The sequence below is a fragment of the Moschus berezovskii genome, chromosome 3 (genome assembly GCF_049115385.1).
Source record: "Moschus berezovskii isolate FMDL1 chromosome 3, NW_MosBer_1.0, whole genome shotgun sequence".
Classification (NCBI taxonomy): Eukaryota; Metazoa; Chordata; class Mammalia; order Artiodactyla; family Moschidae; genus Moschus; species Moschus berezovskii.
The window spans coordinates 122,866,457-122,889,438 of record NC_142462.1 but is presented as its reverse complement, the minus strand read 5'-3'; the positions used below and the strand labels follow the sequence as shown (position 1 = coordinate 122,889,438).

The 22,982-nt window shown below is 42.0% G+C and overlaps 2 protein-coding genes across 3 annotated transcripts in view; both read right to left on the bottom strand.

Moving 5' to 3' along the window:
• LOC129552014 (GTPase IMAP family member 1-like) overlaps positions 1-22,982 on the bottom strand; it is a 153,877-nt gene that overhangs the window by 33,582 nt on the left and 97,313 nt on the right. The window lies entirely within an intron of this gene.
• On the bottom strand, positions 1,046-17,669 carry LOC148778429 (GTPase IMAP family member 7-like). Its single transcript, XM_088834737.1, has 2 exons — positions 17,511-17,669; positions 1,046-4,445 (listed from the first exon to the last, which is right to left on the bottom strand). The coding sequence occupies exon 2, from the start codon at positions 4,407-4,409 to the stop codon at positions 3,516-3,518; it is 894 nt and encodes a 297-aa protein (XP_088690863.1). The 5' UTR covers positions 4,410-4,445; positions 17,511-17,669; the 3' UTR covers positions 1,046-3,515.

The window sequence follows — 22,982 nt, the reverse complement described above, 5'->3', positions numbered from 1 at the left end:
GGCACAGCTCAGGTAACCCTTCTGGATGATCTGACTCTGGAAGGCAGAGGGAGCCTGGTCAGGAGGTGCTGAGGCTTTGGCCAGAAAAACCTGGATGCTGAGGACAAGAAGGGACCTCGATGCATCACTCAAACCTCAGCTCAAGAAGCCCTGCGGACCTGAAGCAGTGAGAGGAGAGGAGGCCAGGGGCTGTTTGTCAGGGAAGGGGTCCTGGTTAGACTGTAAGGAGGGATGGGGTGGGGGCCCAGTAGGGTCAGCCCAAAGAACAAGATCCACGCACAAGACGAGCGTTTCACACATTGTTTTGCCCGTGGCTACTCTTTGTCAGCAAGTTTATATCTCATAAGAGACATGGAGGGCATGGTGTCTGCACAGGAGTCCTCATGAGCAAGGGCTCCCTGAAGGAGTCGATGGAAAGTCCCACCTCTGCCCATGGACTGGACAGGCTCTGTCCATCCCACCCTTCCCTCCCCTTTCCATTTTGTTCCATTCTGTCGCATTCCTTCACACCAGTATTCACTGCACACCTTCTCTGTGGTCAGTTCTGTGCAGTGGTGTTTATAAGAGGAGATCTCAGCCTAGTTGGGGGGAGAGTCTCAGCACAGGACATAGAGGGTAAAATAAAGCAGTGGTTTGTGTGGGACCCAGGATGCAGGAAACAGACGTCAGGGGCTAGGGGAGGAGAGCATCAGGAAGCCGGCCTGTGTTATGGGGACTGGGGGGTGAAAAGGCAGCTGATAGTTCTTCAGGGAGTAGGGCCCTGCTGGGGGTTCTGAGACTCTCAGACTGGAATCCCACCCCACCCTCCTTTTCTGCTTCTCCGCACATCACCCTGCCCTGGCCCTGCAGGGAAGGCTGCAGGAAGACCACCCAGTTAGAACATGTGTGAAGCTCAAGTTGGTGCCGTGTGTGGATGACGCAGGGCTCCCACCTGTTCTGTGCCTGCCCCCCTTCATCCCCTGTGTATGTCTTTAAACTGCCTTTATATCTCCTGCTCATCAACACACTTCTCACTGAAATTTCAAAGATATAGGTGAAAATGGAGTAGAATTCATGTTTTATTAGAAATCAGAGCAGTTTGTAATTCCTTTAGTGAATGAAACTACATGGAGAACTGAATAACAACGAAATGGAACTTTTGGACTAAGCTACAGACAGTGTGTTAAAAAGCAAAGATATCTCTTTGCTGACAAGGATCTGTATAGTTAAGGCTATGGTCTTTCCAGTAGTCACGTACAACTGTGAGAGTTGGACCATAAAGAAGGCAGAGTGCCAAATAATTGATACTTTCGAACTGTGGTGTTGGAGAAGACTCTTGGAGAAGCAAGAAAATCAAACCAGTCAATCCTAAAGGAAATCAGTTCTGAATACTCGTTGGAAGGACTGATGCTGAAACTGAAGCTCAATACTTTGGCCACCTGGTGTGAAGAACCGACTCATTGGAAAAGACCCTGATGCTGGGAAAGACTGAGGCAGAAGGGGAAGAGGGCAACAGAGGATGAGATGGTTGGATGGCATCCCCGACGCCATGGATGGGAACTTGTGCAAACTCTGCGTGATGCTGAGGGACAGGGAAGCCTGAGGAGCTGCTGTCCAAGGGGTCTCGAAGAGTTGGACATGAGTTGGCGACTGATCAACAACAAAAGCAGTATTTGAATCTTCAATATGTATACTTGAATATAAGAAGACAATAACAAAGAAGAGCAGAGTAAAACCAACGAACTCAGAAGAAAGGATATAATAAAGAAAGGAACAGAAATTAATGAAATACAAGACAGTACAAATAAGCATATCAAAATTTGAAAACTAAAGTTAATTCTTTGGAATGACTGACAAATTTCTGCTAATACTGATTGAAATAAAAAGGACAGTGAACACAATAAAAATACGAAGCATTATAAAAAGGATTGCAGCTATATATTCAAGAAGATTAAAATATTTTTTTAGAGAATTCTGTGCCATAAATTTTTATGGCAATAAATTTGAAAATATAAATGAATAGACGATAATAAAAAATGATAAATAAGCTATAGAATTTCAGGTAGCAAAGAAAGCAATGGCATTATTAATTGCATGGGAAGAAATACTTTCTTGATATTTCCCAAATTGTATCCTTTAAATATCTGATTCTTTTAAATTTTTCTAGAAATCTAGACAAACCAATGGTAAACAAGACCAATGTGTTAAGAAACATACTAGAGATTATGCATGCATTTGCAACAACTACTTTTTAAAACAAAGCTTTCTTTTGTTTTTGTCAAATTATTACCATCCCTCAAACTTGTCCCCTTTGAGCTATAGCTTGTGTTCCAAACCTCTTTCCACTTGTCATATTTGAAATTTTTCCAGAAACATTGACTTTAGAGTTAGGGATCCTAAAAGAGAATTAGTCTTTTTATTTTATGGCTACCTCTTACAGCTTTACCATTTACCTTAATCACCAGACTGGGCATTTTTGAAAATTAAAATTCATTCTCAGGTCAAGCTGTGATCCCTGGAAATAGTCAGGAGTTTTGCTGCAGACACACCACAGGCTTGGCAGGACAGGCCTCCTACACTGGTGTATTCTACTGGTCAGATCTGAGAGCCCCCAGTGCCTGTGGCTGGACCTTTGGTTGGAGATGACAGCTGGTCAGATAGGACTGGGAGGAGAGGGATCTAGAAGACAAATGTCCTCATCTAATTCTCGGGCTCCCATGGATTCTCTGTTGGCCTTCTCACTGGTGGTGTCTGAGAGAGAGTCAGAGAACATTGCACCCCAGGGTGTGGTTCCTGTCAGGGTCAAAGGACCTAAAAGGGAAGAGAGTGGATCTGCAGGGGAAACGGAACATTCTGGCACAGAGAGAGCTGAATTTATAGGCAGAAGGACTTTAAGCCAGCACCTAGAGAAAGGAAAGCAGAGACAAGACAACTGTTTTTGAAATGGGCCTTTGAATTACTGTTTGTTGGAGAATATTACAAATGTTATTATTTGTCTCTTTGTTCATTTGTTGGATAAAAAATATACTGAAATAGATTAAAGGGTCTATAGTCAAAAGTAAGTTTCCTCCCACCCCTGATTCCCAGAATCTGAAATTCCTTTCCCCAGTAGCAAGCAGAGTGGCCAATATTTAAAGAAATATTTTGTATATAAGCATAAACATACATTATGCCTTGTACTAGTTATCTACTGCTGTGTAACAAATTACCCAAAACTTAGTGGCTAAAAACAGCAAACGTTTATCATCTCATCTCTCATGAACCAGAGAACAATGCTGCTGGGGGAGACGGAAGCTTTGCTGAGAGTTACACAATATTCACAAGGGGCCTGTGTAATGTGTTTCACAGGTAATGCAAGATGCACTTCAGCCTTGTACTTCCTTTCATTTGAGTCTTTTGAACCATGTCCAATGGACCAGAGCTCAAATTAAGAAATTTTGTAGTTAGTATTTGCTGGAAGGGAGGCAGGCATGGAGAGCAATAGGGAGTGAGCTGGAGAGATGCTTTGCTAACCATAGTAAACTGTGGAAAAATAGTTACTTCTTGAACAAAAGAAATATTCTTGAAAGCAGCTTCATAATTTCATCAAATACACGGCTAAATATATTGTCTTGAGCCTCCTCCCTAATGTTTCTTAGTTTTTCTTCATATTCCATCTTTAGTAATTTAATTTTTCTGTCTTTTTCCTGCATAATCTTCTTGCATGCTTGAGCATACTCCTTTTCCACTTTTCGGATTTCTATTTCTAATTGATCAGCGTATCTTTTATTCAAGACTTCTTCCAGCTTTCTCAGGCTTTCCAATGTGCTTTTGTAAATGGGGTCAGAAAAGTAAGCCCCTCGGTTGTTCTGCACCATCGTGTCTATCAGCTCCAGCAGCTCCTGCACCTGAGCTTCCTTCTCAGCCTGCTCTGTGTATTTGCTGTTACTGATGGCACAGCAGCGCTCTCCACACTCCTGGAGGAGGCTTCGTAGGTTTACATCTGCATCCTTCAAAAAGTTGCTCAGGCTCTGGTCCCTCAGCTCCTCTTTGCGAGTGAACAAGATGATCATATACTTCATGGCTGCTTTCCCAAACAAAGTCTTGACCAACGCCACTGTTTGCTGCTCTTCCTGTGTGTAGCGGCCCAGCCTCAGGACCAAGACGATGGCGTGAGGCCCGGGACAGGAGGCGAGGATACATCGGCTGATTTCCCTGCAGGTGGTGTCCTTGGTCTCCTTAGTGTCAAAGAGCCCTGGGGTGTCAACAACGAGAAGCTCTCTCCCCTTCCATTTCCGGGATGCTTTCTGACAAGTTTTGGTAACAGCTTGGACAGCAATCTTAGACTCGAATACTTTTTCCCCGAGGATGGTGTTTGCAGTCGCACTTTTTCCACTTCCGGTCTTCCCGACCAGCACGATCCTCAGACTGATGTCCTGGGTGGCAGCCATGTCCACATCAGACGCTGTGGAGAGTAGGCAAGTCAGCTATAGTTTACAAAGAAAAGAAAAAAAGTGTTTAGATTAAGTTGAAACCATTCTCAACCCTGATTTCTTACTCTACTGAATATATAAATCATTCCAAGTCTTCTAAGCCAGGTGAAGTATTTTCACGGAGGATTCTTTGATATCTTCTATTTATTATTCTGCTAAGTCACTTCAGTCGTATCCGACTCTGTGTGACCCCATAGACGGAAGCCCACCAGGCTCCCCCATCCCTGGGATTCTCCAGGCAAGAACACTGGAGTGGGTTGTCATTTCCTTCTCCAAGGAAATTATTATTCTAATTCCCACTAAATGCCTCTCCTGTGTTGCTGTGATGAAAGTAGCATTTGAATGTTTAAAATGTGTTTTTTTACCGTAATTCTATTTTTTCCATTTAACAAAATAACATATATATTTTGTTTTCGAAAAAGTCCAGGTTTAAAAATTGAATTTGAGGAATCCTGGGGGCAGTAGTTAGCATCCTATCCTATGAAAGAGTGCTCATTAAAAAGCACTAACAATCTAGACTCAAACAGAAAGAAAGCATGGATGGAGGAGACAGCACAATAGTCCCCCAAGGAGATTCTCAATATGGAAGGGAAACAACCACATGGTGAGACATGTGGAAACTGTCCTGAAATTTGCACACGCCACACAGAACTCACCTAGTCTTATTTCTCAAATTGCACGAAGGAAGATAAATTTAATGTTCTTATAGTAAAAGGACTCTAATATTTAGAAGCAATAATGGGTGCCTTATGATTTATCGTAACATAAAATGTTTAAAGTGGGTTTGATGGTCCTTGGGCTACATAGTTGAGACAATAATCTTGCAGTGACTGAGAAAACAGATCTGCTAACGTTCACATTTTAAATTACATACATCTTTCACACATTGGAGAAGGAAATGGCAGCCCACTCCAGTGTTCTTGCCTGGAGAATCCCAGGGACAGGGGAGCCTGGTGGGCTTCCGTCTATGGGGTCACACAGAGTCGGACACGAGTGAAGTGACTTAGCAGCAGCAGCAGCAGCATTGTGGGTAAATAGAGCTTATCAATATTGACCCCTCACTATGTAGCCCGATGATGATTGTGCTCATTTCACATGCTAGCAAGGTAATGCTCAAAATCCTTCAAGCTAGGCTTCAACAGTACATGAAGCAAGAACTTCCAGATGTACAAGCTGGATTAAGAAAAGGCAGAGAAACCAGGGATCAAATTGCCAACAACGCTGGATCATAGAAAAAGCAAGAGAATTCCAGAAAAACATCTACTGCTGCTTCATTGACTAGATTAAAGCCTTTGAATGTGGATCACAACAAACTGGAAAACTCTTAAAGAGATGGGACTACAAGGCCACCTTACACGTCTCTGGTTCTAACTGGTCAAGCGGCAACAATTAGAATCAGACGTGGAACAATAGACTGGTTCAAAACTGGGAAAGGAGTATCTCAAGGCTGTATATTGCCACTCTATTTAACTTCTGTGTAGAGTACATCTATTTCTGCTTCATTGACTATGCCAAAGCCTTTGACTATGTGGATCACAACATACTGTGGAAAATTCTGAAAGAGATGGGAATACCAGACCACCTGACCTGCCTCTTGAGAAACCTGTATGCAGGTCAGGAAGCAACAGTCAGAACTGGACATGGAACAATGGACTGGTTCCAAATAGGAAAAGGAGTACGTCAAGGTTGTATATCGTCACCCTGCTTATTTAACTTCTATGCAGAGTACATCATGAGGAATGCTGGGCTGGAAGAAGCACAAGCTGGAATCAAGATTGCCGGGAGAAATATCAATAACCTCAGATATGCAGATGACACCACCCTTATGGCAGAAAGTGAAGAGGAACTAAAAGGCCTCTTGATGAAAGTGAAAGAGGAGAGTGAAAAAGTTGGCTTGAAGCTCAACATTCAGAAAACGAAGATCATGGCATGAGAAATAGATGGAGAAACAGTGGAAACAGTGTCAAACTTTATTTTTGGGGGCTCCAAAATCACTGCGGATGCTGAGTGCAGCCATGAAATTAAAAGACGCTTACTCCTTGGAAGGAAGTTATGACCAACCTAGACAGCATATTAAAAAGCAGAGACATTACTTTGCCAACAAAGGTCCGTCTAGTCAAGGCTATGGTTTTTCCAGTGGTCATGTATGGATGTGAGAGTTGGACTGTGAAGAAAGCTGATCGCCGAAGAATTGATGCTTTTGAACTGTGGTGTTGGAGAAGTCTCTTGAGAGTCCCTTGGATTGCAAGGAGATCCAACCAGTCCATTCTAAAGGAGATCAATCCTGGGTGTTCATTGGAAGGACTGATGCTGAAGCTGAAACTCCAATACTTTGGCCACCTCATGGGAAGAGTTGACTCACTGGAAAAGATTTTGATGCTGGGGGGAATTGGGGGCCGGAGGAGAAGGGGACGACAGAGAATGAGATGGCTGGATGACATCACCAACTCGATGGAGGTGAGTTTGAGTGAACTCTGGGAGTTGGTGATGGACAGGGAGGCCTGGCGTGCTGTGATTCATGGGGTCGCAAAGAGTCGGACACGACTGAGGGACTGAACTGACTGACTGACTGAGAGTACATCATGTGAAATGCTGGGCTGAATGAATCACAAGCTGGAATCAAGATTGCTGAGAGAAACATCAACAACCTCAGATATGCAGATGATGCCACTTTAATGGCAGAAAGTGAAGATGAACTAAAGAGCCTCTTGATTAGGGTGAAAGAGGAGAGTGGAAAAACTGGTTTAAAACTCAGTATTCTAAAAACAAAGATCATTGCATCCAAGTCCCATCACTTCATGGCAAATAGATGGGGAAAAAGTGGAAACAGTGCCAGATTTTATTTTGGTAGGCTCCAAAATCACTGTGGCTATTGACTAAAGCCACAAAATTTAAAGACACTTGCTCCTTGAAAGAAAAGCTATGACACACCTAGCCAGCATGTTAAAAAGTAGAGACATCACCTTGCTGACAAAAGTCTATATAGTCAAAGGTATGGTTTTTCCAGTAGTCACGTATGGATGTGAGAATTGGACTATAAATAAGGCTGAACACTGAAGAACTGATGCTTTTAAACTGTGGTGATGGAGAAGACTCTTGAGAGTCCCTTGGCCAGCAAGGAGATCTAACCAGTCAATCCTTAAGGAAATCAACTCTGAATATTCACTGGAAGGACTAATACTGAAGCTGAAGCTCCAATACTTTGGCCACTGATGCTGAAGCTGAAGTTCCAGTACTTTGGACATCCTGATGTGAACAGCCAACTCGTTGGAAAAGACCCTGATGCTGGGAAAGATTGAGGGCAAGAAGGTGGTGACAGAGGATGAGATGGTTGGAGGCATCACCAGCTTAAAGGACATGAGTTTGAGCAAACTCCGGGAGATAGTGAAGGACAAGGAAGACTGACAGGCTGCAGTTCATAGGGTCACAAAGAGTTGGACACAACTTAGCAACTGAAAAACACAATAGAGACATAACACTGAAGTAGAACAGGATTCATAGAAGGAATAATAGAGAAAGCAGTGGATAAGCTCCTCTCAAGATAGCATCAACTCTCACATGGTTTTATAAGAGAATTCCATGAAACCCTCAGCAGTCATGGGGACTTGATTCCTGAGAATCTCAATTTTACTTAAATTATTCCAGATTACAGGAAAATAAGGTAAATCTTAAAATTCTAAGAAGTAAATGTAACTTTGAGCCACAAAGTTGACAAAGATTTTATCAAACAGAAAGCTATAGATGAATCTCATGTATGAATATCAACACAAAATCCTAATAAAGTATTAATGAAAACAGAATCTGACATTTTAAAAAATTATTTGCAATATTTATTCATCTATTTGGCCACAGCAGCACATGGATCTTCAATTTTCATTGTGACATATTTTTAAATGCAGCATGTAAGATCTTTAGTTATTGCAGTCGAACTCTTAATTGTGATATGTGAGATATATTTCCCTCACCAAAATGAATCTGGGGCTCGTACATTGGGAGTGTGAACCACCAGGGACATCCTTAGAATCTGACAACATTTTAAAACGGGTTACATCATAACCATGTGGGATTTACTCTGGAACACTGGAGTGAGGGGCGAGGTTCAATAAGAGGAAAATTACTATATTAATATAGCCTTTCATAGTAAAAACATTTCATGAAATATGAATTGACGCATTCTTTCTTATCTGTTTCTCTACTCATCCTGAAAGCCAGCAACTTACTGAATGGAGAAATACTTTCTCACTAAAACTAAAATAATTCCACCGCACTTTCCAATGGTTTCTGTGATATCCATCAGTGCAAATAGAAGAGAAAGTGGTTATAGGAATGAGACTTAGAAAAAGAAAAAAGGAGAATCCAGAGAGCAAATAACATCATTGAGCCTATTAGAGTGCTGGTGCACAAATAGGCCAGTGTGGGGGGCTGAGGCGGAACAACAGAAAATCTCTACAAATGCTCATTTGCATAGGGAGATTCAGTATATAAGAAAGGCAGCATTCCATATCAGTGGAGAGATGGACATTGTAATGAGAAGTATTGAAATAACTGAATAACCATTTGAAAAAGCATAAAATTGGATTCATTCCTCATACCAATGGAAGAAGTGTCCCAAAGTCATCAAGTATTTGTAAAAAACTATATTCTATTAGAAGAAAGCAAACAAATTCTTTCAAAACATGAGAGTGAGGAAAACATTTCTAAACTGAGCCCAAAATGCAGATACAATATGGAATCCAATTGATAAATTTGACCTTCAGTTTCTGGTTACATGTCAGAAGCTTGGAAGTCATTACTCCATCTTAAGAATAAGTGAAAGTTGAACGGACTGAAAAATCAACTTTTCTCGAACACTTCAGAGGTTGCTTTGAGGAGACAGGACGAGGTGCTGCCCCTAAGACTGGAGAACAGACAAATACAGGGAGTCATGGCTTAGGAGGGCAGAGACTCACTGTGGGCACCAGTGCTGGGGCAGCAAAACTGGGATTGACCAGTTGCTCGATGGTCAGTGTGGAGTTAAAATTCCAGGAGGATCCTGTCATAGAGCGACCCCACACTTTTGTGAGTTTTACTTCTGGGAGCCCCACTAGGTTCTGATAGTAAATATCCAAAAAACCCCCTGGTGCTTCCTGCAGGGGAGGGGAAAAGAAATCATTTTGAAACAGGGTTCTTCTCAACAATGCCTGCCCTCAAAGGAAAGCAGTTAACCAGAGCCTGACCTGCTGTGGTTTTATTGGAGCCTAACTCACTTAGCGGAGAAGGCAATGGCAAGCCACTCCAGTACTCTTGCCTAGAAAATCCCATGGATGGAGGAGCCTGGTTGGCTGCAGTCTGTGGCGTCGCTAAGGTTCGGACACGACTGAGCGACTTCACTTTCACTTTTCACTTTCACACATCGGAGAAGGAAATGGCAACCCACTCCAATGTTCTTGCTTGGAGAATCCCAGGGACGGGGGAGCCTGGTGGGCTTCCGTCTTTGGGGTCGCACAGAGTCGGACACGACTAAAGTGACTTAGCAGCAGCAGCAGCAACTCACTTAGAGAAAGAAAAATATACTACTACAGTCAGTTCTAAGCCGTTCACGTAGGAAAAGGGAAATACCCACTTCCAGTCCACTCGAACGTTCGAACCCGAGGTGGGGGAGAAAAACACCTGTGAGGCTCACAGTCCAGAGGCAAAGGCTCACTAGAACCAGTTGTGCTTGTAGGACGATAGTCTATGTCCCTTCCCCCACCCCAGCACCACAGTACTAAAGGCTTCTTTACAGCAGCAGTTCCATTTACCCAGGACATCGTGTCCAGCTGATGAGATAAATGACCAGACATAGTAAAGAGCAAAAAACATAATTTGAGAAGACAGAGCAAGCATTAGAACTAGACATGGCAGGCGTTGAGCGAACAAAAATGCACAACCTAAAAGTTGAGAATGATATTGTATTTGAGGAGGTACTGAAGACTATAGCTTGGGAGACACTCTCTCAGATGGCTCTGAGGAACTGTTTCAAAGAGGTAGTGGAGGAGATGGGATATATAGGAATCTTTGTTGAAAGCAAAACAAAAGAAAACAAAATGCATGGTCAAACATCAAAAGATCACTTCGAATCACAAAAAGCCAGACACTCAAATTAATGATTACAGTGCTTTTCTACATATGGGAAGATGCAAGAGTCTGGGCTTATTGAAACCATTCCTTTGATATGCATTTTAGCTATTTAGGGCCAGTATAAGGTGCAGACGCGAGAGAGCTGGGCCCGGCAGCACAGACGCCGGGCCTGCGCAACCGACCCGGCAAAAAGGTGCGGCGGAAAGGAGCTACCCCACGCCTGAGGCCAGGGCCGGCGGCCGAGAGGAGATACCTCTCATCCGAGGTAAGGTGCAGCGGCTGTGCTTTCTTGGAGCAGCTGTGAAGAGATATCCCAAGCCCAAGGTAAGAGAAACCCAAATAAGACGGTAGGTATTGGGAATGGGCATCAGAGGGCAGACACACTGAAATCATAATCACAGGAAACTAATCGATCTGATCACATGGAACACAGCTGAATGTGGTCCACTGGAGAAGGGAATGGCAAACCACTTCAGTATACTTGCCTTGAGAACCCCATGAACAGTATCAAAGGGCAAAATGATAAGATACTGAATGAGGAATTCCCCAGGTCGGTAGGTGGTATGCTACTGGAGATCAGTGGAGAAGTAACTCTAGAAGGAATAAAAGGATGGAGCAAAAGCAAAACCAATACCCAGTTGTGGATGTGACCGGTGATAGAAGCAAGGTCCGGTGCTGTAAAGAGCAATATTGCATAGGAACCTGGAATGTTAGGTCCATGAATCAAGGCAAATTGGAAGTGGTCAAACAGGAGACGGCAAGAGTGAACATAGACATTCTAGGAATCAGTGAACTAAAATGGACTGGAATGGGTGAATTTAACTCAGATGACCATTATATCTTCTACTGTGGGCAGGAATCCCTTAGAAGAAATGGAATAGCCATCATGGTCAACAAAAGAGTCCGAAATGCAGTACTTGGATGCAATCTTAAAAACGACAGAATGATTTCTGTTCGTTTCCAAGGCAAACCATTCAATATTACAGTAATCCAGGCCTATGCCCCAACCAGTAACACTGAAGAAGCCGAAGTTGAACGGTTCTATGAAGACCTCCAAGACCTTTTAGAACTAACACCCAAAAAAGATGTCCTTTTCATTATAGGGGACTGGAATGCAAAAGTAGGAAGTCAAGAAACACCTGGAGTAACTGGCAAATTTGGCCTTGGAGCACGGAATGAAGCAGGGCAAAGGCTAATAGAATTTTGTCAAGAGAACTCACTGGTCATAGCAAGCACCCTCTTCCACCAACACAAGAGAAGACTCTACACATCATCACCAGATGGTCAACACCGAAATCAGATTGATTATATTCTTTGCAGCCAAAGATGGAAAAGCTGTATACAGTTAGCAAAAACAAGACCAGGAGCTGACTGTGGCTCAGATCATGAACTCCTTATTGCCAAATTCAGACTTAAACTGAAGAAAGTAGGGAAAACTACTAGACCATTCAGATATGACCTAAATCAAATCCCTTATGATTATACAGTGGAAGCGAGAAATAGATTTAAGGGACTAGATCTGATAGAGTGCCTGATGAACTCTGGACGGAGGTTCGTGACATTGTACAGGAGACAGGGACCAAGACCATCCCCATGGAAAAGAAATGCAAAAAAGCAAAATGGTTGTCTGAGGAGGCCTTACAAATAGCTGTGAAAAGAAGAGAAGCGAAAAGCAAAGGAGAAAAGGAAAGATATAAGCATCTGAATGCAGAGTTCCAAAGAATAGCAAGGAGAGATAAGAAAGCCTTCCTCAGCGATCAATGCAAAGAAATAGAGGAAAACAACAGAATGGGAAAGACAAGAGATCTCTTCAAGAAAATGAGAGATTCCAAGGGAACATTTCATGCAAAGATGGGCTCGATAAAGGACAGAAATGGTATGGACCTAACAGAAGCAGAAGATATTAAGAAGACGTGGCAAGAATACAGAGAAGAACTGTACAAAAAAGATCTTCACGACCAAGATAGTCACGATAACGTGATCACTGACCTAGAGCCAGACATCTTGGAATGTGAAGTCAAGTGGGCCTTAGAAAGCATCACTATGAACAAAGCTAGTGGAGGTGATGGAATTCCAGTTGAGCTATTTCAAATCTTGAAAGATGATGCTGTGAAAGTGCTGCCCTCAATATGCCAGCACATTTGGAAAACTCAGCAGTGGCCACAGGACTGGAAAAGGTCAGTCTTCATTCCAATCCCAAAGAAAGGTAATGCCAAAGAATGCTCGAACTACCGCACAATTGCACTCATCTCACATGCTAGTAAAGTCATGCTCAAAATTCTCCAAGCCAGGCTTCAGCAATATGTGGACTGTGAACTCCGAGATGTTCAAGCAGGTTTTAGAAAAGGCAGAGGCACCAGAGATCAAATTGCCAACATCCGCTGGATCATGGAGAAAGCAAGAGAGTTCCAGAAAAACATCTATTTCTGCTTCATTGATTATGCCAAAGCCTTTGACTGTGTGGATCACAATAAACTGTGGAACATTCTGAAAGAGATGGGAATCCCAGACCACCTGACCTGCCTCTTGAGAAACCTGTATGCAGGTCAGGAAGCAACAATCAGAACTGGACATAGAACAACAGACTGGTTCCAAATAGGAAAAGGAGTACGTCAAGGCTGTATATTGTCACCCTGCTTATTTAACTTATATGCAGAGTTCCTCATGAGGAACGCTGGGCTGGAAGAAGCACAAGCTGGAATCAAGATTGCTGGGAGAAATATCAATAACCTCAGATATGCAGATGACACTACCCTTATGGCAGAAAGTGAAGAGGAACTCAAAAGCCTCTTGATGAAAGTGAAAGAGGAGAGTGAAAAAGTTGACTTGAAGCTGAACATTCAGAAAACAAAGATCATGGCATCTGGTCCCATCACTTCATGGGAAATAGATGGAAAAACAGTGGAAACCGTGTCAGACTTTATTTTTTTGGGCTCCCAAATCACTGCAGATGCTGATTGCAGCCATGAAATTAAAAGGCGCTTACTCCTTGGAAGGAAAGTTATGACCAACCTTGATAGTATATTAAGAAGCAGAGACAATACTTTGCCAACAAAGGTCATCTAGTCAAGGCTATGGTTTTTCCAGTGGTCATGTATGGATGTGAGAGTTGGATTGTGAAGAAAGTTGGTCACCGAAGAATTGATGCTTTTGAACTGTGGTGTTGGACAAGACTCTTGAGAGTCCCTTGGACTGCAAGGAGATCCAACCAGTCCATTCTAAAGGAGATCAATCCTGGGTGTTCATTGGAAGGACTGATGCTAAAGCTGAAACTGCAATACTTTGGCCACCTCATGCGATGAGTTGACTCACTGGAAAAGACTCTGATGCTAGGAAAGGTTGGGGGTGGGAGGAGAAGGGGACGACAGAGAATGAGATGGCTGGATGGCATCACCGACTCTGTGGACATGAGTTTGAGTGAACTCTGGGAGTTGGTGATGGACAGGGATGTCTGGCGTGCTGTGATTCATGGGGTCGCGGAGAGTCGGACACGACTGAGTGACTGAACTGACTGTATTGATCCTGTTTTTATCCAATCTAAATTCCCCTCAGGGCACACTGTCTGGGCCTGCAATGCTGATGACTTGATAGTGGGCAACATTCATTACTTATTGAAATGGCAGGCAAAATTTAATTATCCTCCCAGGGATCTTCGAATGATTAGACCAGGAATTTAAAACAACTAAGATGAATATTCTAGGGCTCTAATGTAAGAACAGATGGGCCATGTAAGCAGAGACATGAAGTCCTAAGAACCAAAAATAAATGTTTGAGATCAAAAATAATGTAACAGAAAAGAAGAATCCCTTGGATGAGCTAATTAGACCAGCCCAGATTATAGTCTTCAGAATCAGTTTCTGCTCAAATAAACCAGGATCTCTTGGAGAAATGACAGATTTAAAATCTGAGGCAAGAAATTCATAAAATGATCTTGTGTCATTTTATTGGACTTTTTTTTTTTTTTGCATCCTGATGCAAACAAACTAAACTATAAATAAATTATGAGATAATCCATGAAATCTAATGAAAGGATATTTGATAAAATTAAGAATTTATACTACCTTTGATATTGTGGTTATATTTTTTAGAAAATAATCTTTCTATTTCTATGCATCCTAAAATTTCTACAGCCGCCTTCTAGTGAAGTGTTTTGGGAATCTAGATGATAAGTCAGTAGGCAAGTTTCTAATTTTTTTTGTCAACCTCCTTGAGCCTTGCAGAGTCACCAGTTCTCTGGTATTTGGTTCTTTTTTCAGTGAATAAACAGAATTAGAGTAGGTTTAATGCAGTGCTGTCCAAATTTGCTTTCCAGTTCTGAAGATCTGCCTCAGGGTCACTAACCTGTATTGAAGGAAAACAACAGGTTTCCGGGTAACATTAACACAACACACACTGGCTGAAAAGTACACTATGAAGACAAGCTCTGCCCCACCCAACGAGAGTAAGTGTACGGTATATTACCTATGTTCCAGCCTCTGGCAACCTCCATTCCACGCACTGATTCTGACTTTGACTATTTTGTATATAAATGGAATCACATGTATCTGTCTTTCTGTGACTGGCTTATTTCAGTTAGCATACTGTTCTCACATTTCATTTGTATTGTCTCATATGGCATGATTTTCCTTTTTTAAGGTTGAATAATATTCCACTGTATGCATTTCTTTTAATCCACTCATCTGTTGATGGATATTCAGGCTGTTTCCACCTCTTGAATATTGGGAACCGTGCTCTAATAAATGTGGAAATGCTAGTGTTTCTTCTAGATTCTGATTTCAATTTTTTGAATCAATGCCCAGAAGTGAAATTGCAGGATCATTTTGTACTTCTATTTTTAATTTTTTGAGACACCTCCAGACTGTTTTATGGTTAGAGCTCATCTAAAGTGTTCTTACCATAATAAAATAAAGTTAAAAAAATTAAAACTATGAGTAATGTGGTAATTATAGCAATGAGTATAGGACCATAGGACTGAGAGGGGGAACAGATCACAATACTATATAATTAGAAAACAGAAAGTTATCAAAAAAACCAAAAAACAAAAAACCCAATGCATCAGCTGGGCAAACACCACTCAAAAAATGAAAAAGGAAGAAGTTAAACAAAAATGTTTGTGTACTATTTCTCTACACATAAATGAATACGATACATAAATAAAAATGGAATCAAATCACAGGAGAACGTAACCCAACGTAAAGAATATTCCCTCATGTGCTTTAGACTATGAAGCACTATAATTAGAATACAGACTCAAAAACAAAATTCCTAAAAGGAGATGTTAGAAGGAAGAATGAGAAGAAAATGCAGACTCAAAGAAACAAAGTGAAGATAAAAAGTGTAATCATTTCAGGACCTGTAAATGAGTTAGAAGTAAAGAGGTCGGAAAAGATATAACTCAAAAGTAAAATGTCTTATTAATAGGAAAACCTTAGTAAGAAACACAACAAATGAAAATCTGAAAGACCAGAAGATTCAACATTTAGAGAACAACTAAAATCTGAGTAGGAGCAGCAACAAATCCTACTTAAAAAGGATTGATGTTGCTGAAGTTAGCAAATCAATCAATAAAACCCAGGAAGCATCATCCAGTAGTTTCCCTGAAATGGGAAAAATAACCCCCTCAAAAATCTAACTCTTTAGGAAAAAGAAGACTACATTTCATTCCCTGGAAACTTGATGTAGGATATTTAACACTGAATTCTCATTTGATATGACATACCATATTCTAAGCACAAAGAAGGAATTCTTAACTTACTCAAGGAAAAAAGTAAATAATAGGGGGGTTGGGTTGGCTTCACAATTTTCTACAAGCAACACAGAAACAGTAGAAACAGTGGTTTCATAACAGAATGTTAAGATTCCTGGAAAATGTAAAAATAATACATAATAATAATACATAACATATAGTAGGCAGTTGGAGAAAGGAGATCAAAAAATGTCTGCAATTTTTTCACTGTCTAATGTCTAAAAGGAAACCACTAGGTATTTTGCATAAGTTTTTAGTCCAGAAAGATCTTTCTGGAATAATAAATCATCAGTTTATCAAGGACCAAGGTCAGGCTCTGAATATGAATGCATGCATGTTACAAACTAAGGATGACCTCTAGCTTGTCCTGTTGCTTGTGAGTTGCATTTGCTCCCAGAATACATGTGAAATTGGACATATTTTCAAGAGAAAGAAAATGACATCACAGTATAAATTCATTTATTAGGATTGCATTTATTACTCTTCTACAGGGGTTTGCAAATTTGAAAAGGACCAGCAGTAAATACAATATTTTAGACTTTGTAGGCACAGCCAGTCAACTCTGGTTGGAACACAAAAGTGGCCCCAGATCACAGTAAACTAGTAAATGGTAGCTGTAACACTGTAACTTTATTTACAAAGAGGTGGCAGGCTGTATATGGCCTATGGAGGGTAGTTGTGCACGCTTGCTCCAGAGTCAGAAATTTGTGTATATCATGCAGAAAAAAAACATGTTTTAAGTGTTAAATGTTCTAAAAACACTAACCTTTTGTGTGTATTTTGTGATAAATGTTCATCACTAAAATATGGGCACATTTTTGAAAACTCAGTGAAATAGAGAACAGTCTTCAAAGAGAATAAATAAAAATTATATATAGTTCTACTCCCAAATTAGAGGCTATTTCATATGAACATCTTTCCTTCTTTTTTGTGTGTCTTCTTTTCCAGTGGTAACATATTAATGATATTTATACCTACCATTATATCATGAAGACTTTTGAGAGCAACTAAAACTTTTGCAAGCAAAAAAAAAAAAAAAAAAAAAATCCTGTCTGGTTAAATATGAGATGTGTGGACATCACGTGAATAAATCCCTCAGCTTCCCCTTCTACAACCTCTCCACTCCCATGCGGGCCCCCATCTATTCCTCTTCCCTCTGCCCCCTCCCGTAGCCCTCTCACAAGCTCCATTACCCTAGTCTTGGCCAGTCTCACCTTCTCTTGCAGAACTGGTGAGATCTCAGCTCCTCTCCAGGAAAGCTACCCGGACTGGTATTTGCTTTCATTTGAAGAAAAGTGTGTTCGTTCCTTCTGCAGTCTCTGGCCACGGGAAGCTGAGGTTGGGTGGAGTGATGAATATGTAGTCAAATAGAAAGAGAAAGCATTTCCCAGTAATGTGATTGGTGCTTTGGTGTTGCCTCGCAGGGACCTTTACTTTCATGTTCCTGCTGAACTACTAAGATTCCAAAATCTGAATCACTGCTTTGGATTACAGTGTTGGCTTCAGAAAACCCATTGAAGTGGCCCCGATTTTCAAAAAGACAACTAAACTTGCTTCATAATGTTTTGTTTCAGGTGTACAAGAAATCGATATATATAGGGCTTCCCTGGTAGCTCAGATAGTAAAGAGTCTGCCTGCAATGCAGGAGACCCAGGTTTGATCCCTGGATCGGGAAGATCCCCTGGAGCAAGGCATGGCAATCAACTCCAGTATTTTTGCCTGGAAAATCCCATGAACAGAGGAGCATGGTGGGCTACAGTCTATGGGATTGCAAAGAGTCAGACATGACTGAGTGACTAACACTTTCACTTTATATATGTATATATGGTTATCTATAGGTTAAGATTATATATAATAACCATTATAGGTTAAGCTATTGTATATAGTCCCCTGTGCAATAGAGTATGTCCTTATTTACCTATTTTATATACAGTAGTTTGTATCTGCTAATCTCAAACTCCTAATTTATCCCTTCCCACCATCTCCTGTGGTAACTCTGTTTTCTATGTCTATGAGTCTATTTCTGTTTTGCAAATAAGTTCATCTGTATTTTAGAGTTCACATGTAAGTGATATTATAAAATACTATTCTTTCTCTGACTTACTTCACTTACTATGATAACCTCTAGCTCCATCCACGTTCCTGCAAATGACATTATGTCATTCTTTTCTATGGCCAGCAGTCCATTTTATATGTATATATGTATATAATGAACATTTAGGTTGCTTCCATGTCTTTGCTATTGTAACTAGTGCTGCAATAAACACTGGATGGATGAATGTTTTCAAATTTGGGTTTTTGTCTTTTCCAGATATATGTCCAGGAGTGGGATTACAGAATTACATGGCAACCCCATTTCTAGTTTTTTAAAGAACCTCCATACTGTTTTCCATTGTGGCTGTACCAATTTACATCCCTAACAACATTGTAGAAGGGGTCCCTTTGTTCCACACTCTCTCTGGTATTTGCATTTTTGGAGATGGTGAAATGGCCTAAATTTTGCTCAGTATAGTATCTGCTGTGGTCTGCCACTGAGATCACCCCCACCACAGTTTCAGGACTGAAGACCCCAGTCTCCCTGCTGACAGGAGTGTTCAGTTCAGTCGCTCTTTGCCTTTTCGTACTGTTCATGGGGTTCTCAAGGCAAGAATACTGAAGTGGTTTGCCATTCCCTTCTCCAGTGGACCATGTTTTGTCACAACTCTCCACCATGACCAGTCCTTCTGGGTGGCCCTGCACGGCGTGGCTCATAGTTTCATTGAGATAGACAAGGCTGCGATTCACATGATGAGCTTGGTTAGTTTTCTGTGATTGTGGGTTTCATTCTGTCTGCTCTCTGATGTATGAGGATAGGAGGCTTGTGGAAGCTCCCTGATGGGAGAGACTGACTATGGGGCAATCTGGCTCTTTTTCTTGTGGGCCCGGCCGACGCCCTCCCACAGCCTTATAGCATCCCCTCAGGGTTATTCTCAGCTGAAGAGACTCCTCTCCTCCGAGACGGTCCCCCCACTCCCAGGGCACTCACATTTTAGGACTGGTCCCTGCAGAGGCACAAGGACCCCAGTTTGGGACCGGTCTGCCCCGCCCTCCGAGCTGCAGCGCCAGGTGATGCGGCTGCGGCCTGGTTGTGACTCATCACAGCCCAGCGTCTCCTTCCGCCCCATCCTACGTCCTTCAGGGTCGCACAGGTTTCCATCCCAAGACTTCTCCTAAAGAAAGTTCACGCCTGCAGCATTTTTATCTCAGAATCTGCTCCTGGTGAACTCAGCCAGTGACATCCGTCCAAGCACAGGATGTGATCTTCCTCCCCGAGTTGAGAGGGAAGAATTGGGGAGGCGGGGCCCGGCTTAGCATCCTGCGGACCCTGTTGTGGACTCTGTGGTGGAACTAGGGCTAGGGGCATTTTCTGGTGACTGCATCCTTTGAGATTATGTTAGTCCTTCTGGAAGCTGGCTATCGTTACAAGTGTACTTTCATACTTCAGAACCATCGTCCTTATCTAGTATACAAAACCAAAGTTACAGAGGCCTTAAAAAAAAATCAGTATTGAATTAAATGGCTCAGTACACCTAGGAAAGTGTATGGGGAGTTTCATGATTTTTTATTTTATTTTTTCACGCATGTTGCATTTTTTGGTACATGCACTTGTGTGTGTGTGTGTGTGTGCTCATTAGTCACTTTCTTTTCTTGTTTGTTTGTTTTCAGTTTTGATTGTGTGTGTGTGTGTGTGTGTGTGTGTGTGTGTGAAGTATGGTGTTAATAGAGGAAAGGGCTCATGTAAGTTTACAGCTCACTGAATTTTCAGTTGTCATAAATGGAACACACCCAAGTAACAAGCACAAAGTTCAAGACGTGGGATGTTGTTGGCAAATTAAAGGCCCCAGTTATACCTTCTAGGGGTGACCTCTCGCTGAACTTGTGATAACATCGATTAGCTTTAGCTGTTCTTGTACCTTTTATCAATGAAATCATGCAGTAGGTATTCTGTTGTATCTGCATTTTTTTCCTTACCATTATGTTTTGAGATGCATCCACGTTGTTATATGCAGCAATAAATCGTGCAGTTTCATTGCTATGTACTATTTCATTGTATGAATCAGTTCAGTCGCTCAGTTGTGTCCGACTCTCCGCGACCCCATGAATCACAGCATGCCAGGCCTCCCTGTCCATCACCAACTCCCGGAGTTCACTCAAACTCATGTCCACAGAGTCGGTGATGCCATCCAGCCATCTCATTCTCCGTCGTCCCCTTCTCCTCCCACCCCCAACCTTTCCCAGCATCAGAGTCTTTTCCAGTGAATCAACTCGTCGCATGAGGTGGCCAAAGTATTGCAGTTTCAGCTTTAGCATCAGTCCTTCCAATGAACACCCAGGATTGATCTCCCTTAGAATGGACTGGTTGGATCTCCTGGCGGTATGAGGGACTCTCAAGAGTCTTCTCCAACACCACAGTTCAAAAGCATCAATTCTTCGGCGATCAGCTTTCTTCACAGTCCAACTCTCACATCCATACATGACCACGGGAAAAACCATAGCCTTGACTAGATGGACCTTTGTTGGCAAAGTAATGTCTCTGCTTTTTAATATATTATCAAGGTTGGTCATAACTTTCCTTCCAAGGAGTAAGCGTCTTTTAATTTCATGGCTGCAATCAACATCTGCAGTGATTTTGGAGCCCAAAAAAATAAAGTCTGACACTGTTTCCACTGTTTTTCCATCTATTTCCCATGAAGTGATGGGACCAGATGCCATGATCTTTGTTTTCTGAATGTTGAGCTTCAAGCCAACCTTTTCACTCTCCTCTTTCACTTTCATCAAGAGGCTTTTGAGTTCCTCTTCACTTTCTGCCATAAGGGTAGTGTCATCTGCATATCTGAGGTTATTGATATTTCTCCCGGCAATCTTGATTCCAGCTTGTGCTTCTTCCAGCCCAGCATTCCTCATGATGTACTCTGCATATAAGTTAAATAAGCAAGGTGACAATATACAGCCTTGATGCACTCCTTTTCCTATTTGGAACCAGTCTGTTGTTCCATGTCCAGTTCTGACTGTTGCTTCCTGACCTGCATACAGGTTTCTCAAGAAGCAGCTCAGGTGGTCTGGTATTCTCATCTCTTTCAGAATGTTCCACAGTTTATTGTGATCCACACCGTCAAAGGCTTTGGCATAGTCAATGAAGCAGAAATAGATGTTTTTCTGAAACTCTCTTGCTTTCTCCATGATCCAGCGGATGTTGGCAATTTGATCTCTGGTGCCTCTGCCTTTTCTAAAACCTGCTTGAACATCTGGGAGTTCACGGTTCACCTATTGCTGAAGGCTGGCTTGGAGAATTTTGAGCATGACTTTACTAGCGTGTGAGATGAGTGCAATTGTGTGGTAGTTTGAGCATTCTTTGGCATTGCCTTTCTTTGGGATTGGAATGAAGACTGACCTTTTCCAGTCCTGTGGCCACTGCTGAGTTTTCCAAATTTGCTGGCATATTGAGTGCAGCACTTTCACAGCATCACAGCTTTGTTCGTAGTGATGCTTTCTAAGGCCCACTTGACTTCACATTCCAAGATGTCTGGCTCTAGGTCAGTGATCACGTTATCGTGACTATCTTGGTCATGAAGATCTTTTTTGTACAGTTCTTCTGTGTATTCTTGCCACCTCTTCTTAATATCTTCTGCTTCTGTTCCGTTCCATCGCTCAGTCATGTCCGACTCTTTGCAACCCCGTGGACTGTAGCCTACCAGGCTTCTCCGTCCATGGGATTTTCCAGGCAAGAATACTGGAGTGGGTTACCGTTTCCTTCTGCTTCTGTTAGTTCCATACCATTTCTGTCCTTTATCGATAATATCAGGTATGAGGAATTAAGGTGAATAGGCCTGTGTGTTCTGTTGATGTGTATCTGTGTGTTGTGTGTGCCTATTTGCATATAGATGACTATATGTATGTTTTCTGTGTGTGTTATGTTTGTTTGTGTCATATGTATGTATATACGTGTGTGTATGTTTGTGAGTATATGCATGAATGGTGTGTGTTGTGTTTCTATGTATGGGTTGTTGTGAATATATGTGAGAGTGGTCTCTGTGTCTTGTTTGTGTTTGTGTGCTGTGCATGTCTGTTCATATGTTTGTGAGTAAATGTGTGCTCATGTGTGTTGTATGTGTGTGCTATGTTTGTACTTTTGCACGTGTGTGTGTGAGTAATGTATGTGTTGTGTTTGTGTGTATGTTTTGTTTGTGAGTGTGTGTATGAGTAGTGTATGTGTTGTGTTTGTGTGTATGTTTTGTTTGTGAGTGTGTGTGTATGAGTAGTGTATGTGTTGTGTTTGTGTGTATATTTTGTTTGTATGTGAGTGTGTGTGTGTGTGAGTAGTGTATGGGTTGTGTTTGTGTGTATATTTTGTTTGTATGTTTGTGAGTATGTGTGAGTGTGTGTGTGTTTGTGAGAGTGTCTGTGTGTGTGCGCCTGTTTCAGGAGCAATGGGAGGAGCCAGGGGAATCAGGAGGGCCTTGCAGCCTTTGGGGGCTGCCTGGAGCTCCCCGCTGACCCTTGGGCAGGACGCTCTGTGAGTCTCACTTTTCTCCTGACAAACCTCACAAGGTGACAGATCTGCGCCATGTTGGAGACAAACAATGACATGTGGCCCACGTGTGGTGATGCCCTGTCGGGCAGGGTCTAGGGTGAGGTGGCCGGGGGCT

Excerpts from the sequence above, each read along its gene's own strand:
- LOC148778429 (XM_088834737.1), bottom strand. The coding sequence starts at position 4,409 with ATGGCTGCCACCCAGGACATCAGTCTGAGGATCGTGCTGGTCGGGAAG.